The sequence below is a fragment of the Schistocerca americana genome, chromosome 3 (assembly GCF_021461395.2).
Source record: "Schistocerca americana isolate TAMUIC-IGC-003095 chromosome 3, iqSchAmer2.1, whole genome shotgun sequence".
NCBI classification, from domain to species: Eukaryota; Metazoa; Arthropoda; class Insecta; order Orthoptera; family Acrididae; genus Schistocerca; species Schistocerca americana.
Window position 1 is genome coordinate 701,336,462 of NC_060121.1, and position 15,067 is coordinate 701,351,528.

General features: G+C 42.0%; 1 protein-coding gene across 1 annotated transcript in view; it reads left to right on the forward strand.

Annotated features, from left to right (window-relative positions):
• The first annotated feature begins 4,785 nt into the window (after nucleotides 1–4,785).
• The window catches only part of LOC124606322 (transcription factor SOX-10-like), a 65,519-nt gene continuing 55,237 nt past the window's right edge, over nucleotides 4,786–15,067 (forward strand). The window contains exon 1 of the mRNA XM_047138305.1: nucleotides 4,786–4,807. Within this exon, the coding sequence (XP_046994261.1) occupies nucleotides 4,786–4,807 (22 nt within the window). The remainder of the gene's footprint in view (nucleotides 4,808–15,067) is intronic.

Here is a 15,067-nt window from a genome sequence, read left to right on the forward strand (position 1 = left end):
ACCTTCACCTGTCTCCACGCCTCAAATTCGTGAAAGAGAGGAGGAGACCCTTTCGTTTCATGAAGAGGCTACCTCTGCTTGTGAACATGTGCTACACTAAGCAGGAAGCTAATCTGTTTCTGAGGAAACGAAAAAGTGTGAATCTCCTTGTACCATAGGCAGCGAGGTCAATAGATATTATCTACATCTCCATCTACTTACGTACTCCGCAAGCCACTATACGGTGCGTGACGGAGGGTACCCTGTACCACAACTAGTCGTTTCCTTTCCTGTTCCACCCGAAAATAGAGCTAGGGAAAAATAACTGTCTATATGCCTCCGTTTGAGCCCTAATTACACATATCTTATCTTCGTGGTCCCTACCCGAGATGTATGTTGGCGGCGGTAGGACCGTTCTGCAGTGAGCTTCAAACACCTTTTCGCTAAACTTTCTCAGTAGTGTTCATCGAAATGAATGTATTCTTCTCTCCAGGGACTCCCATCTGAGCTCCAGAAGTATATCCGTAACACTTGCATGTTGATCGAACCTACCGGTAACAAATCTAGAGGCTCGCCTTTGAGTTGCTACAGTGTCTTCTTTCAATCCGAACTTGTGTGGATCCCAAACACTCCAGCAGTATTCAAGAACAGGTCACACTAGCGTCCCACATGCTGTCTCCTTTACAGGTGAACCACTCTTTCCTAAAATTCTCCCAATAAACCGAAGTCGACCATTCGCCTTCCCTGCCGCAATCCTGACATACTCGTTCTATGTCATATTGCTTCGCATCCTTACGCCCAGATATTTAAACGACGTGACTGTGTCAAGTAGGACACTACCAATGCTGTATCCCAACATTACGGATTTGTTTTGCCTACTCGTCGGCATTAACTTATATTTTTCCACATAAAGAGCTAGTTACCACTCATGACACCAGTCAGAAATTTTGTCTACGTCATTATGTATCTACCTACAGCTACTTACCTTCCATACCTTCCCGTAGACCACAGCATCATCAGCGAACAACCGCAGTTTGCCGCCCATCATGTCTGTCAGATCATTTACGTACATAGACCATGGAAACGGTCCTATCACACTTACCAGGGGCACTCTTGATGTTACCCCTCCCCTGTCTCCGATGAACACTTGCCATCGAGGACAACGTACTGAATTCTATTACTTCAGAAGTCGTCGAGCCAGTCACATATCTGGAAGCCTATTCCGCATGCACGTACCATCGTTAACATCTGCAGAGGGGTAGCGTGTCGAATGCCTTTTGGGAAATCTAGAAATGTGGAATCACCTGTTGCCCTTCATCCATAGTACGCAGAAACAAGCAGAATGGTTCTAAGCACTGAAATAAATTTCCTAGAGACCGAAAAGCTCATGTCCACGAATCAGTGCGGCTTTAGAAAACATCACTCCTGCGAAACCCAGCTTGCTTTTTTCTGCCGGCCGCTGTGGCCGAGCGGTTCTAGGCCCTTCAATCTGGAACCGCGCTGCTGTTACGGTCGCAGGTTCGAATCCTGCCTCGTCCATGGATGTGTGTGATGTCCTTAGGTTCGTTAGGTTTAAGTAGTTATAAGTTCTAGGGGACAGATGACCTCAGATGTTAAGTCCCATAGTGCGCAGAGCCATTTGAACCATTTGAATCCTCTCTGCTTCTCTGTAGTGCAATAGAGTGACAGGAGAGTGGAAGGGCTGGTTGGTTATGTGAGTTACTCTATATGACATTAGCTAAAACAAATAAATAATAATACAACATAATCGTCTCCAGCAGGCACAATTAAGAAACACATATTTAGCAGTTAGGCCCAGCCGCCACTTCAACAAAAGATTTCTAAATTGTCACAACAGGCACTGTAACAGGAAGCATTTTGAATTCAGTCTAATTAAAGAAGCACACACTAGCCGCTTTAAAAAAATAAATTAAATAATTGCATTCGAGGTTATCCACGTCATTCTCAGATCCGTAAAAATGACCACTGAAAGCCTTTTTTTCGGCACAAACGCCGCACCACTAGTTACTACTACTGGCAGCTAGTTTCTGGCTTATGCCAATGTTTACATGCACATAACCTGACACAGTTGTCATCAACGATATTCTTAAATTATTTGTAGTGCTGCCACTTCTCAGTTGATCGTAGAACTGTTAACCAATGTGAATAAGGCATAAGTAGCACATTCCATGTTTTGCAAGAAATAACTCTGTTTCCCATCGACCGTACTTTACGATTCTTTACAGCCGAGATCCACAGTTCTATCTACTGTAACGTATGCATGCTAGGTTCGTGAATATTTCGCTCGACTGCGCTGTAATATGGTAATGTAAGTGTCACCGTTGCGATATTTTCACGCACGATTCAATGAAATAAGGGCGCAGGAGTTACTCGATCAACTAATTTTTATTACTCATAAAATGCAATTTATAGTCTATAAGAATATAAGATACACAATGGACTAATATTGAATGATGTGCGGTTCTAATTCTGTGCGAAACAAACAACCAAACAAACAAAGATACTTCCAGCTGCTAACAAGTTCTTCGCTTTGAAATTTAAAACTTCCCTGGCGTACAGATGGTTCCACAAAATATCGGGAAAACTGCCGGATGTCCGCAATTTGCCACCGCAATATTTGGACGCAGTGTCTTCCGGACATCTTCAGGCGAATACCAATGCATGCGCTTTAGCTGCAAGCCTGTGTGCTGTGCCGCGCGCCGGCCATGATCAAGGCAAGCTGTTCACGTACTGAAGACCGCCGTTTGCAAGGACGAACATAAAAACTGTCCTGTGAATTACAGAACATGAGAAGCAAAGAAAGCAAACCGAAGAACAAAATAAAAGAATGTTTACTTCACATTTCCTACGGAATAATGAAGCCGGCCGTTGTGGCCAAGCGGCTCTAGACGCTTCAGTCCGAAACCGAGAGACTGCTACGGTCGCAGGTTCGAATCCTGCCTCGGGTATGGATGTGTGTGATGTCCTTAGGTTAGTTAGATTTAAGTAGTTCTAAGTCTAGGGGACTGATGACCTCAGTAGTTAAGTCCCATAGTGCTCAGAGCCATTTGAACCATTTTTGAATCTTCTTTGATGGAAACACTGTTAGCGGTCATCAGTATTTTTTCTTTGTTACAAAAGTGTTTGTTTCCGTGGCTGAACGAGAACTACTTCATTTCTCAACAAGGCGAATCATCCCTTCACTGGGGTCGACAACTGCGTGAAAATCTAAGAGAAACTCCACGGAGTTTCAAGCCGTCGGCTGAGCAGTTCTCAACTGGCCTCCACGCTCACCGGATTTGACTCCCTGTGACTTCTTCCTGTGGGTTTTTATAAAGGACAACGTTTGTGCACCAACAGTACTAAAGGACCTAGAACAGTTGAAGAACCGGATCCTTACCGCCATAACACCAGTGACGATGGACATGCTTACCCGAGTGTGAGAGTAATTCTAGTATCGATGTGATATTTTTCGCGTTGCTCGTGGAGAATGCATTGAACATCTGCAATCTAAACGTGAGAGATTCGTAAGTTTGACAGTTGTATGTGTAACAGTTCAACAAATATATGCGTTCGAAATACGTATATCCTTTTTGAAACACGTTGTATTTTGATGGTTTTCGCATGGTGTATACTGGATAGTCCTGCCAAAAACACGTATTTTGAGACATGATTAAAGGAGACGTCTGACAGTCGGGAATTTGGCGAAACTCTTAACAGATTCACAGCCTACCCCAGAATGGAATCCACAGCCCGTGCCCGTTGCAGACAGTTGCAGAGGAGGGCTAACGACTGCGGCGGCGTACGACACGGGGTGGTCTATTTCGAAGACATTTTGGCGGTGAACGGGATGAGTCAGGGCGCACTGGCGCCCTCTTCCGAGCCGTGCCCGTGACTCTACTTCTTCTCCCCGACCGCTTTGAGGGGGCGCTGCCGCTGCCGCGACGGCTTCAAAGCGGCGGTCCACGGATCATATCCCGGCCAAATTGGTCGCGAGTTGTCGGCTGTGATGTACGGCCGGGCGCGGGCCCCTTGTCGGCAAATCTCGCAGCAAATTAAACGGCGGCGCCCTCTGTCTCGTCTAATTATTTACTTCCTTTCCGCGCCGCCGGCGATGAGAGGTGCTCGTGTTCGCCGTGCCGGCGTCTTCCTCTGCGTAGGTCGTTTGTAACTCAATAGCGCGTGGCTGCGCCGCGGACGCTCTTAGCCCGCACCGCCGGCTCGCGGTAAATTGCTTCTGCCGTCGTTAGTTCAGGTGCAGCTCTGCTGAGACAGCTCTGTCGGTAAGCACAGCCACCTGCTGGTCGTATGATGCTTCAGGTGCATCTGTTCTTATTGGTGATTTACTAACTTCACATGTCGTAGGAGTGATTCACTGTCGGACGTGTTTTATGACACCCGTAGCGTGTCCCAACAGGAATGCTCGACATTCAGTGATTTGACAGGAACGATCATTAGAAAGAAAAATGTCTGATAAACACGGGCTCTATAATGTATGTCTCAAGAGCTATAAGCACTTGTTTAGTAGAAGAGATGTTTCGCAGCAGTGATGATGAGGAAGTTCTCATAGCTTTTAAAGCATTTTTACGGGACTGTTTTTCAGGAAGCAGTCTCCATAAAGATCCATAAAGAAAATCTCATATGATTGGAATACTTAACTGACACCAAAGGAAATGATAAACACCAGCACTAGTGATTGTCGGTAAATAACTAATGCAGCCTTACTATTCTTTTACTCCTAATAAGTATTTGCATGCCCTGTAGAAGTGAGAAAACGTTAAAAGCAACCAAATTGTGAAAAGGTACATGGCTCAACAGAAGCAGCAAAGTGAGCCATGTCTCAGCAGCAGTTTTTGAAGGTAGAAGGGGGAAGTCTGAGGGTCAATTGTCAACTTGCCAATGGCTATTGCCTTGTAGCAGAGCTGCTAGATGCAACGCTTTGTATCGAAACACCCTTTTTTAGCAGAAAGCACTGATAGATAGATATAAACATCTTGGAGACAGATGGGCCTTTGAAAACGTGAGACATCGCCGACATTTGACTCTACAAAAAAACATATGTTTACACGATGTAATCCTGTAATCCTGGCGCATTGTCTCATGCAAATAAATTATGCGTTAGATAGACAAACCGGACGGTGTTACAAAGAGCAATTCACACGTCGATAAAAGAGAGACAGACAGAAAGTGACGCGACTTTTTTCTGTAGAGGATGGTTGGACGCAAGTTATTTATTAACCAGCTAGAGGAAGGGAACTAGTGTTTTGTAAGAAGCGATTTGATCTGCCAGCGCCCGGAATATACGGAGCTAATCAATAGTCTGTGAGAGAAGCAATACGCGGCAATGCGATGTTTTCTTTCAATTCACACTCGATCAGAAATCAGACTTAGATTGCAGCTCCAACATTCGATTGCATCTTCGGCAGCTCCCACCACCAGAAGACTTTCCCGCTGAGAGTCTGCTGGCGGCTGCCAAGTCGCGTGATCTGATTTACTAGTGCTTACAAAATTTTCGGACTAATCTCAACTCAGCCAAAGACGAGGATCGGTCATTCCGCCAATGATAATTCCACAGCCGCTCCAGCCACTACTTGCGATATTATGGTGAGATGATGTGTATGGCCATCTGTCATTTTAAAGTATTCCGATTACTTCAAGCTTCACTCTGAAGACTTGCATCTTAACGCCATGAACAGATGCTTTCAACTCTGTCTACTGCTATCTGTTTTCAATGAACATCATGACAATCACTGGGCACTTCGTAATTACAATTAATTTACCAGCGCGATTATTAAAATCTTTCCTCCGACCCCTATGTCAGTTACGCCAAGGTATTATTAGACTGACGTTACCACAGGTTTCCATTTGTTTATCTGTGATTTTGTTGTATGAAGATTTATGTTGCCACACGTTGTCACTTGTTTAACGATCATTTCATTAAAATAAATCAAAGTAATTATCATTCATGTCTCATTTAATAGCATAAATTTTCCAGTTTATTATTTTGGAGGGTACCCTAGCATATTTAATCGACGCCTGCCGGGATTCAATTCACTAACCTGGTAGGTCAACACACGATATACAGGATGTTCAAAAATGGGTGTCGAATGCTTTCGAAGGTGGTAATACTCATCGAAACAAGAAAAATAAGTCCAATAAACATGGGTCTGAAAACGCATACTTTCTGCGTTAAGGCCGGCCGGGGTGGCCGAGCGGTTCTAGGCGCTACAGTCTGGAACCGCGCGACGTCTACGGTCGCAGGTTCGAATCCTGCCTCGGGCATGGATGTATGTGATGTCTTTAGGTTAGTTAGGTTTAAGTAGTTCTAAGTTCTAGGGGACCGATGACCTCAGAAGTTAAGTCCCATGGTGCTCAGAGCCATTTGAACCATTTTTTTCTGCGTTGCACTCGTGTTTATAGGGGGTGTTCAGTGTGGCGTCAATTCATTCTATTACAAGAAAACGTTGACTAGAGAGACGTTACAAATGCTTTGCACCTCTATTACTAATGTATAACATGAAAGTAGTTTACGACAGACGGATTTCCATTCATAAGTTTTTATGTTACTTCTCAATATTATTTCTATTGAGCTCAATACATTTTCCTATCAAGACTGCAAGACTTTTATTCTCCCACGAAAGAAATTTATTTATGGTTATCTTTGCTACTGAATGTGCCAACAACCTTCACATCGTTAAAAAAATTCGCACTAGCGCATTATTCGAGTTATCAAAGGACCAGATCTAAAGGCTAATTAGACGGCCAGCTAATGCACTTTTGGCTCTGCAGCAGCCTACTCGAGAGCAGACAACGTGCTGGGGCAGGAACACTGCTCTGCAAGCTAGTCATGATCACTCTGTGGCCGGTGTATAACACTATTTGTTTATGGTACATCTATATTTTTTATAATTTTTTGCTTTAAAATTTTCGCATATTGGTACTATATTTTCTGTATATGTAAAGTAAAGTGTACTATACCGGAGGTTGAAGTTCTTTGTATTGTATATAAGTAATGTATGTAAAATACTATATAAATTGTTTATTACGTTAAATAATTTTCTGATGACATTCGTATTTCAAAATATTTGTGTGTATTAACTATTCATGTAGATGTAAATTTGACAACTGTAAGAAAGGCTCACGCTTAGGGACAATGTAAGAAGTAGGTGTTATGTAAAAGGCAGTGTGCTTTTGTCTGAAACGAAAGTACCTCTGAGGAGTGGAAAAGGTGGGTGGCAAGGGCGAACTGGTGCGCTACCTAGAGCAAGCGCGGGAATTAAGTCACACAGTCTGTAGGCAGCAGTGATTGAGGCAACAACCTTGTGGAGCAGGAGAAGCTTTTTCTGCAAATTTGCACAAAAATGCCTCGGATGAAGGCTGCAAACGGCTTACGGCATAGCTGCGAGTTGTCAGGTTACTGTACGTGAAATTCGACGACGCGAAGAAGAGAAATTGAGTCCATCAGCAAGATATTTGCAGGCCGTACTGTGGGAGTATAGCCGTTGTAATCGTTCGCCACTCTCAAGCCTACAGCCACTAGATAAGAGTTTTTTTGTATTCTACTTTTGAACAGCGTGAACCATTAACTATAACTGTGAGTAACCATTCTTGAAGAAACTGGTTCACCCTGTTATATCATCCTAATCATACATTTATATAGGGTTCCTCTCTGCTGTTTGATTAAACCGAGTATCCTGTTTTACAGACTTATGAAGAGCCAAGTAAACATAAAGAGGCACCATGCAAATCGTTTTTTGGGTAAATAATGAGATAGTTTTCTTAACTATTGCAAAGTATTATAGCAAAAGTTTGCGTACGTGAAATTCAGTTAGAGTGAAGCAAAGTTACTAGAATCTATTAATGACTATACAGAGTTAGTTCAAAGAATAATGGCTTTTGAAAGTAAATTACGGTAAGAAAGATATTTTCTTGAAGTGGAATGTTCAGTATAAAAAGTTTGTGCTTTAGTGTCTAAGTATTTTAGCATTTAAGTTTGTTGATTATGGAAAGCGTTTTTCTAAAGGTCCCCCATGGCAAAAATTGTTTTAGCTTCCATGAAGTCATCTACTGGGCTTTTTCTCTTTTAAAAACGTAATGTATAAGGGTGTAGAAGTCAAAAATAAATTCCAGTGTCTGCCCCAATATTGTCTACATGGAGTAATACTTATTTGAAGAAGCAACTTAAACACTAGCAAGAAAGTAGGCAAAATTCATACTTCGCTGTTTCATTGCCTTCATACGCTGGCGATCGTTAGTACATATTTTAAACCACTGACTAAACTTGGAACTGAGTTGTCCGACCTTCAGTATTATACTACTCATACTGCGTTTCTGTCTAACCGCTGGGTAAGATCTTAGGAAAAGAATCCAGTAGTATGATTTACTTATCCATTAGACATAACACACCGTCAAACCCTGTAAAAAGGGTAACTCTATTGATTAGCTTTTACTATTAACAGGACTACCTTCTCATAGTGTACATTATTTGGAAAACAAGCTATATTTAGTAAGAGGGTTATATACGGCAACATAGAGAAAGAGTTATCTGTTATTCAGGTAAAAGCATACTAAATTACAATAGTAGTGGTAGGGTTATAGATGCTGTCCGTGGCTTACTTCATACCGGCCTCTCTCCGAAGGGATGAAAACCTCTGAGCTGCCTACAAACCGAACACTGTTCATTAACACAGGGCTTCCTTCTTCGCTGGGAAAATGCTCCAATCTGTGATGCCTATGGCAAAAGACTCACTGCAAGCCACGTTTTGATGAAGTCCATGTGATAGGACGAGAGGACAGCGGCTGGTGTAACTGGAGACCTAAGCTCTGTTTTAGCTAAAGATAAGACAAATGTTACAAAGCATTTCAAATTTCGTGCGTTAAAGGCTGTGGTCGGAGGTTCTAGTGTGTTGCAGAGTGGCTGTGATTCCTTCTTGTTAGTGACCAGCTAGTCACGTACATCTAATATAGTATCCCAATCACTTCTTCATTGGATCCGTCAAGCTTAACGTCTAAGAATTAACGTAGGGACACTTTTTTATTTAGTTTGTGTGTGTGTGTGTGTGTGTGTGTGTGTGTGTGTGTGTGTGTGTGTGTGTGAATAGATCTCAGCATAAGAACTTTAAAGAAATTATGTTCTCTTTCAGTATACAGGGTGGTCCATTGATAGTGACCGGGCCAAATATCTCACTAAATAAGCATCAAACGAAAAAACTACAAAGAACGAAACTTGTCTAGCTTGAAGGGGGAAACCAGATGGCGCTATGGTTGGGCCGCTAGATGGCGCTGCCATAGGTCAAACGAATATCAACTGCGATTTTTTTAAATAGGTACCCCCATTTTTTTATTACATATTCGTGTAGTACGTAAGGAAATATGAATGTTTTAGTTGGACCATTTTTTTCGCTTTATGACAGATGGCTCTCTAATAGTCACAAACGTATAAGTACGTGGTATCACGTAACATTCCGCCAGTGCGGACGGTATTTGCTTCGTCATAATTACCCGTGCTAAAATGGACCGTTTACCAATTGCGGAAAAGGTCAATATCGTGTTGAAGTATGGCTATTGTGATCAAAATGCCTAATGGGAGTGTGCTATGTATGCTGCTCGGTATCCTGGACGACATCAACCAAGTGTCCGGACCGTTCGCTGGATACTTACGCTATTTAAGGAAACAGGAAGTGTTGAGCCACATGTGAAACGTCAACCACAACATGCAATAAATAATGTTGCCCAAGTAGGTGTTTTAGCTGCTGTCGCGGCTAATCCGCACGTCAGTAGCAGACAAACTGCGCGCGAATCGGGGATCTCAAAAAAGTCGGTGTTGAGAATGCTACATCAACATCGATTGCATGGCGACGACTTTGAATGTCGTGTACAGATCTGCCACTGGGCATAAGAGAAATTACGGGCCGACGACAGATCTTTTGCACGCGTTCTATTTAGCGAAGAAGCGTCATTCACCTACAGCGGTAACGTAAACCGGCATAATATGCACTATTGGGCAACGGAAAATCCACGATGGCTGCGACAAGTGGAACATCAGCGACCTTGGCGGGTTAATGTATGGTGCGGCATTATGGGAGGAAGGATAATTGGCCCCCATTTTATCGATGGCAATCTAAATGGTGCAATGTATGCTGATTTCCTACGTAATGTTCTACCGATGTTACTACAAGATGTTTCACTGCATGACAGAATGACGATGCACTTCCAACATGATGGATGTCCGGCACATAGCTCGCGTGCGCTTGAAGCGGCATTGAATAGCATGTTTCATGACAAGTGTATTGGTCGTCGAAGCACCATACCATGGTCCGCACATTCACCGGATCTGACGTCCCCGGATTTCTTTCTGTGTGAAAAGTTGAAGGATATTTGCTAGCGTGATCCACCGACAACGCCTGACAACATGCGTCAGCGCATTGTCAAAGCATGTGCGAACATTACGGAAGGCGATCTACTCGCTGTTGAGAGGAGTCTCGTTACACGTATTGCCAAATGCATTGAGGTTGACGGACATCATTTTGAGCATTTAGTGCATTAATGTGGTATTTACAGGTAATCACGCTGTAACAGCATGCGTTCTCAGAAATGATAAGTTCGCAAAGGCACATGTATCACATTGGAACAACCGAAATAAAATGTTCAAATGTACCTACGTTCTGTATTTTAATTTAAAAAAAAACTACCTGTTACCAACTGTTCGTCTAAAATTGTGAGCCATTTGTTTGTGACTATTACCGCGCCATCTATCACAAAGCGAAAAAAGTGGTCCAACTAAAACATCCATATTTCTTTACGCACTAAACGAATATGTAATAAAAAATGGGGGTTCCTATTTAAAAAAAAACGCAGTTGATAACCGTGTGACCTATGGCCGCCGGCGGGTGTGGCCGAGCGGTTCTAGGCGCTTCAGTCTGGAACCGCGCGACCACTACGGTCGCAGGTTCGAATCCTGCCTCGGGCATGGATGTGTGTGATGTCCTCAGGTTAGTTAGGTTTAAGTAGTTCTAAGTTCTAGGGGACTGATGACCTCAGATGTTAAGTCCCTTAGTGCTCAGAGCCATTTGAACCATTTTTTGACCTATGGCAGCGCCATCTAGTGGGCCAACCATAGCGCCATCTGGTTTCCCCCTTCAAGCTAGACAAGTTTCGTTCTTTGTAGTTTTTTCGTTTGACGCTCATTTCGTGAGATATTTGGTCCGGTCACGATCACTGGACCACCCTGTAGTTTATTTTGATTTATACTGGGTCTAACGACACTGGTCTCCTTATATTTCATTGTGGGCACTAAAGATATCGACGTATGCGGCCAAATAATCCTGCTGTCGTCAACGTCGTCGTCGCGACCGTAGCTTGTGTCCCGTGGTTAACATAGCTGCCTCTAGACCTTGCGGTCCTCAGTTCGATTCCGGACACAGTCGAAGGTTTTCTCCGCTCGGGACTGGATGATTGTGTTGTTCTTATTTCATCTTATCTTCATGGACGTGCAAGTCACCGAAGTGATCTCAGATAGAAAGATTTGCAACGTGCGGTCGAAAAATCCAACACTGTGTTTCTCGGTCGACAATACCATACGATCATTTTATTTCATCATCTTTATCATTTGCTTCAACTCAGTAAGACAACACAACAACATCATTTCGTTATAAAGGTCAGTCACTGTTCTACATTTTCCTTATAGCCAAAGACAACGACATCGAGCAAGTAAAAGAAAAGTTCTCCTATCCGAAAAACCAATGCAGTTTTATCTGCGATAACCTGCTCTTTTTAGTGCCTTCAGAATTACGCTTCAAATCTTCGAAACACTATTTAAAGTATCCTCCCGCGAGTGTTTCCGACCTCCTAGCAACAAAGGCGCCAGGAATTTTGCAATCAGCCTCCTTATATGCAGAATTCCATTCTCGTACGCAGAATTCCATTTAAGATTACACTTCCATATGAGCTCCCTTTCATCTCAAAAATCACGCGAATTTTAAGAAGACTGTCAATTTTATTCATCAAAGGACTCTTTAACATAACTCACAGAAGGTGACAAATCAGCGCTGTTTGTAATATCACAATAAATTCAGGTAACCAATAATAAGGCAACGCCGGCCGGAGTGGCCGTGCGGTTCTAGGCGCTACAGTCTGGTGCCGAGCGACCGCTCCGGTCGCAGGTTCGAATCCTGCCTCAGGCATGGATGTGTGTGATGTCCTTAGGTTAGTTATGTTAATTAGTTCTAAGTTCTAGGCGACTGATGGCCTCAGAAGTTAAATCGCTTAGTGCTCAGAGCCATTTGAACCATTTGAACCAATAAGGCAACCCTCATATCGCATCCGAAAATTGATCAGCGAAAGTTTTTGTAAAACAGTTCTTCCTCATATTCCATGATGATATCCAGTTACCCTATCCGAAAATGTTAAATGATTTCTACATAACATGGGGCGAACATCTAAACTTCGAAGAAGAAACTGTCACAGCTTGCAGGAAATAACTCTCTTGTCTTCACGCAATTCAAAAACTTAGGAACATATTTTCACCTAAAATAAAAGCAGTCATTAGTCCTGCCGGATCTCTTCCATTAACAATTAGTTTAACTCAGCAGAGATAGCGAATACTTAAGTAATATGTATTTCGGTCACATCAATACTTTATGGGCTCAGTTGCGATATGTGTGATCTGGTAGGCGAAGCAATATCAGGCGGTCTGTTTTCTTAACCGGATTTTCAGCTACTGATGTTCAGTACACCTCTTTGCATACCAAATGGCTATTTTTATTTCACAAATGCAACAGAAGATGTGATACTTAAGTCATCTTGGTATTAGCAATACATAACACTAACTTTTTCTCCATCTCCTTCTCCATTCCAGCCATATAAATGACACGAAATTCGTAGTAACGTGCTTCTGATCCAAAACCACATTAAGTTCAGCAAGGAATTGAAGCTGTTTCTGTTAACAACGGGGTTCCCTTCTCAGCACGTTCTTACTTTTCTTCCTGCTCTACAGCGAATCAGTATTTCTGTCTCACCCCCAACATTATCTGTGTTATCTGCATTCCTATTTGCTTGTCTATTTGTGTGTGTCACATTTTGTAACTTTACCCTGGAATTTCTGACTATGCGACGGAGGAATCAGTTCCTTTTTCCTCTTTAGTTTCCTTTTTTACTGCTGACATGCGCTTCTGTTAATATATCAATACTCCCATTAGATAAGAACGTAGTGTTATGATAGAATTATTAACACACTTACTGCGTATGATCTTACAGTAATATCTACATTCATTATTATAACCATTACTGTTATTATTATTATTATTATTATTATTATTATTATTATTATTATTATTACGTACCACTCATGAACCTGTACTATGAACGATGCAGTGATAGCTTTCCCAGTAAGTCTAGATGTAAGAGGGTGCCTAGAGACCCTAATCTTACGTAGTAAAGTAAATGCAGAAATAAAAATAAAATAAAAAAATTTATTTACAGCGCTGGTGCACATTCACTATGAACTTCTCTCTGTTCAGTTTGTATTTAGACTATAAGCCATTAAAAACAGCGTTTTATCATTGACCAGTACCCCTCTTCAACCATTCCTGCGAAATGTATGACTTGCACAGTTTGTTGCTATTTAGCAGAAATGTAAGACACTTGTCAATCCATCCTGCTAAGAAATAGTACATCAGTGATGACTTTTCTGTTCCATTGTAGTACTTCATGATTTACATTTTATTATATTATTTAAGTTTTAATTCATCCAGAAATATTCTGGATAATTCCAGCCATTCTTTTCCCCGTCTTCAGATTCAAGTCCTCTGCTATCTTTGTGCTATACACTACAAAACATAGTAGGGAGCGTAATATACCGATTCAGGTATTGTCTATACAATGACGTGTTCATGGAACCTGCTTTTCTCATTATTTTTAATGGAGCTGCATGAAAAGGTATATTCACTTGTTAAAATATAACTTTTTACTTAGCTGATTATCTTGAAGTTGGCTTCGTTGCCTTGTTATTGACGTACGATAATGTTCACAGGTCTGGTTTGTACGAAGAACATTTCCATATAGTAGGGTTACGCATGACCGTTGAATCATTCAATACAAAATGAAATAAACATATGCACCTTTCAAAATTTGTATTTTAACTCTTCAAACATCTAAATAACGAATTTAACATTCATTTGCTTTCTTGAACTTTTACTTTCCAATTACAAAATCTGCTTTCTACCGTATCACAACCCACTTGCCTCTGTCACTCCACAACGTCCCAGCAAATATAGAAAAGAAAAACTCAAAGATAACACTTGAAGCAAAGAGGTTTAGATCGTTTTCAAAGACATAAAATGGTGAATATTGAGCATAACTTGATAGATTTAAATATACATATCTTTATGTCAAAACTTCAAAATTTGTGCTACACATATATGACGCAAACAGTTACGCATGAAATAATTTATTTTCGTGGGTGTAGTTTTGTAAAAGCTTTTTGATTTATAAAATGAAAATACCGATACCCATCGGTATCGAAGAATTCAGAATATGTTCGGGCTTGATTACATCACGAGAGCGAATGTAGCCTCTGCAAGTAACGTGAGCTCAGATCACCTCCGCTAGACAAAGACAGAATCGTCATGAACAGCAAAACACACAATCATAGTTCTAAAATCAAAGTCTAAGTACGGCAAGGGAGACAACATCTGCATTTGTGAATAGGCGTAGGCAGGCTTCGATAATAAGGCACGAGCAGCCGATCCAGCCACCGTGTCAGGTACTTGTTTCATGTATTGGGCCAACGGCCGATACCAGCTACATCTACAACTACATCCATATTACGAAAACTACTGCAGAGTGCATAGAAGAGGGTACTTCCCATTGTACCCTCTAATAAAGCGTCCACCCGGTTCATTCGCATATGGAGCACGGTTACAATGGTTGCTGAAATGTGACGCGTTTGGCGCGACTTGCGGCATCGCGCGTCCAGCGTCAGGAACTATCCACTGCACAGATGCTGTCGTAGCATTCTCAGAATAGCTTTCCAGATCGTTGGAGTGGCAGGATATTAGTCTAATTTTGTTGTGGGCCGATACCACACTAT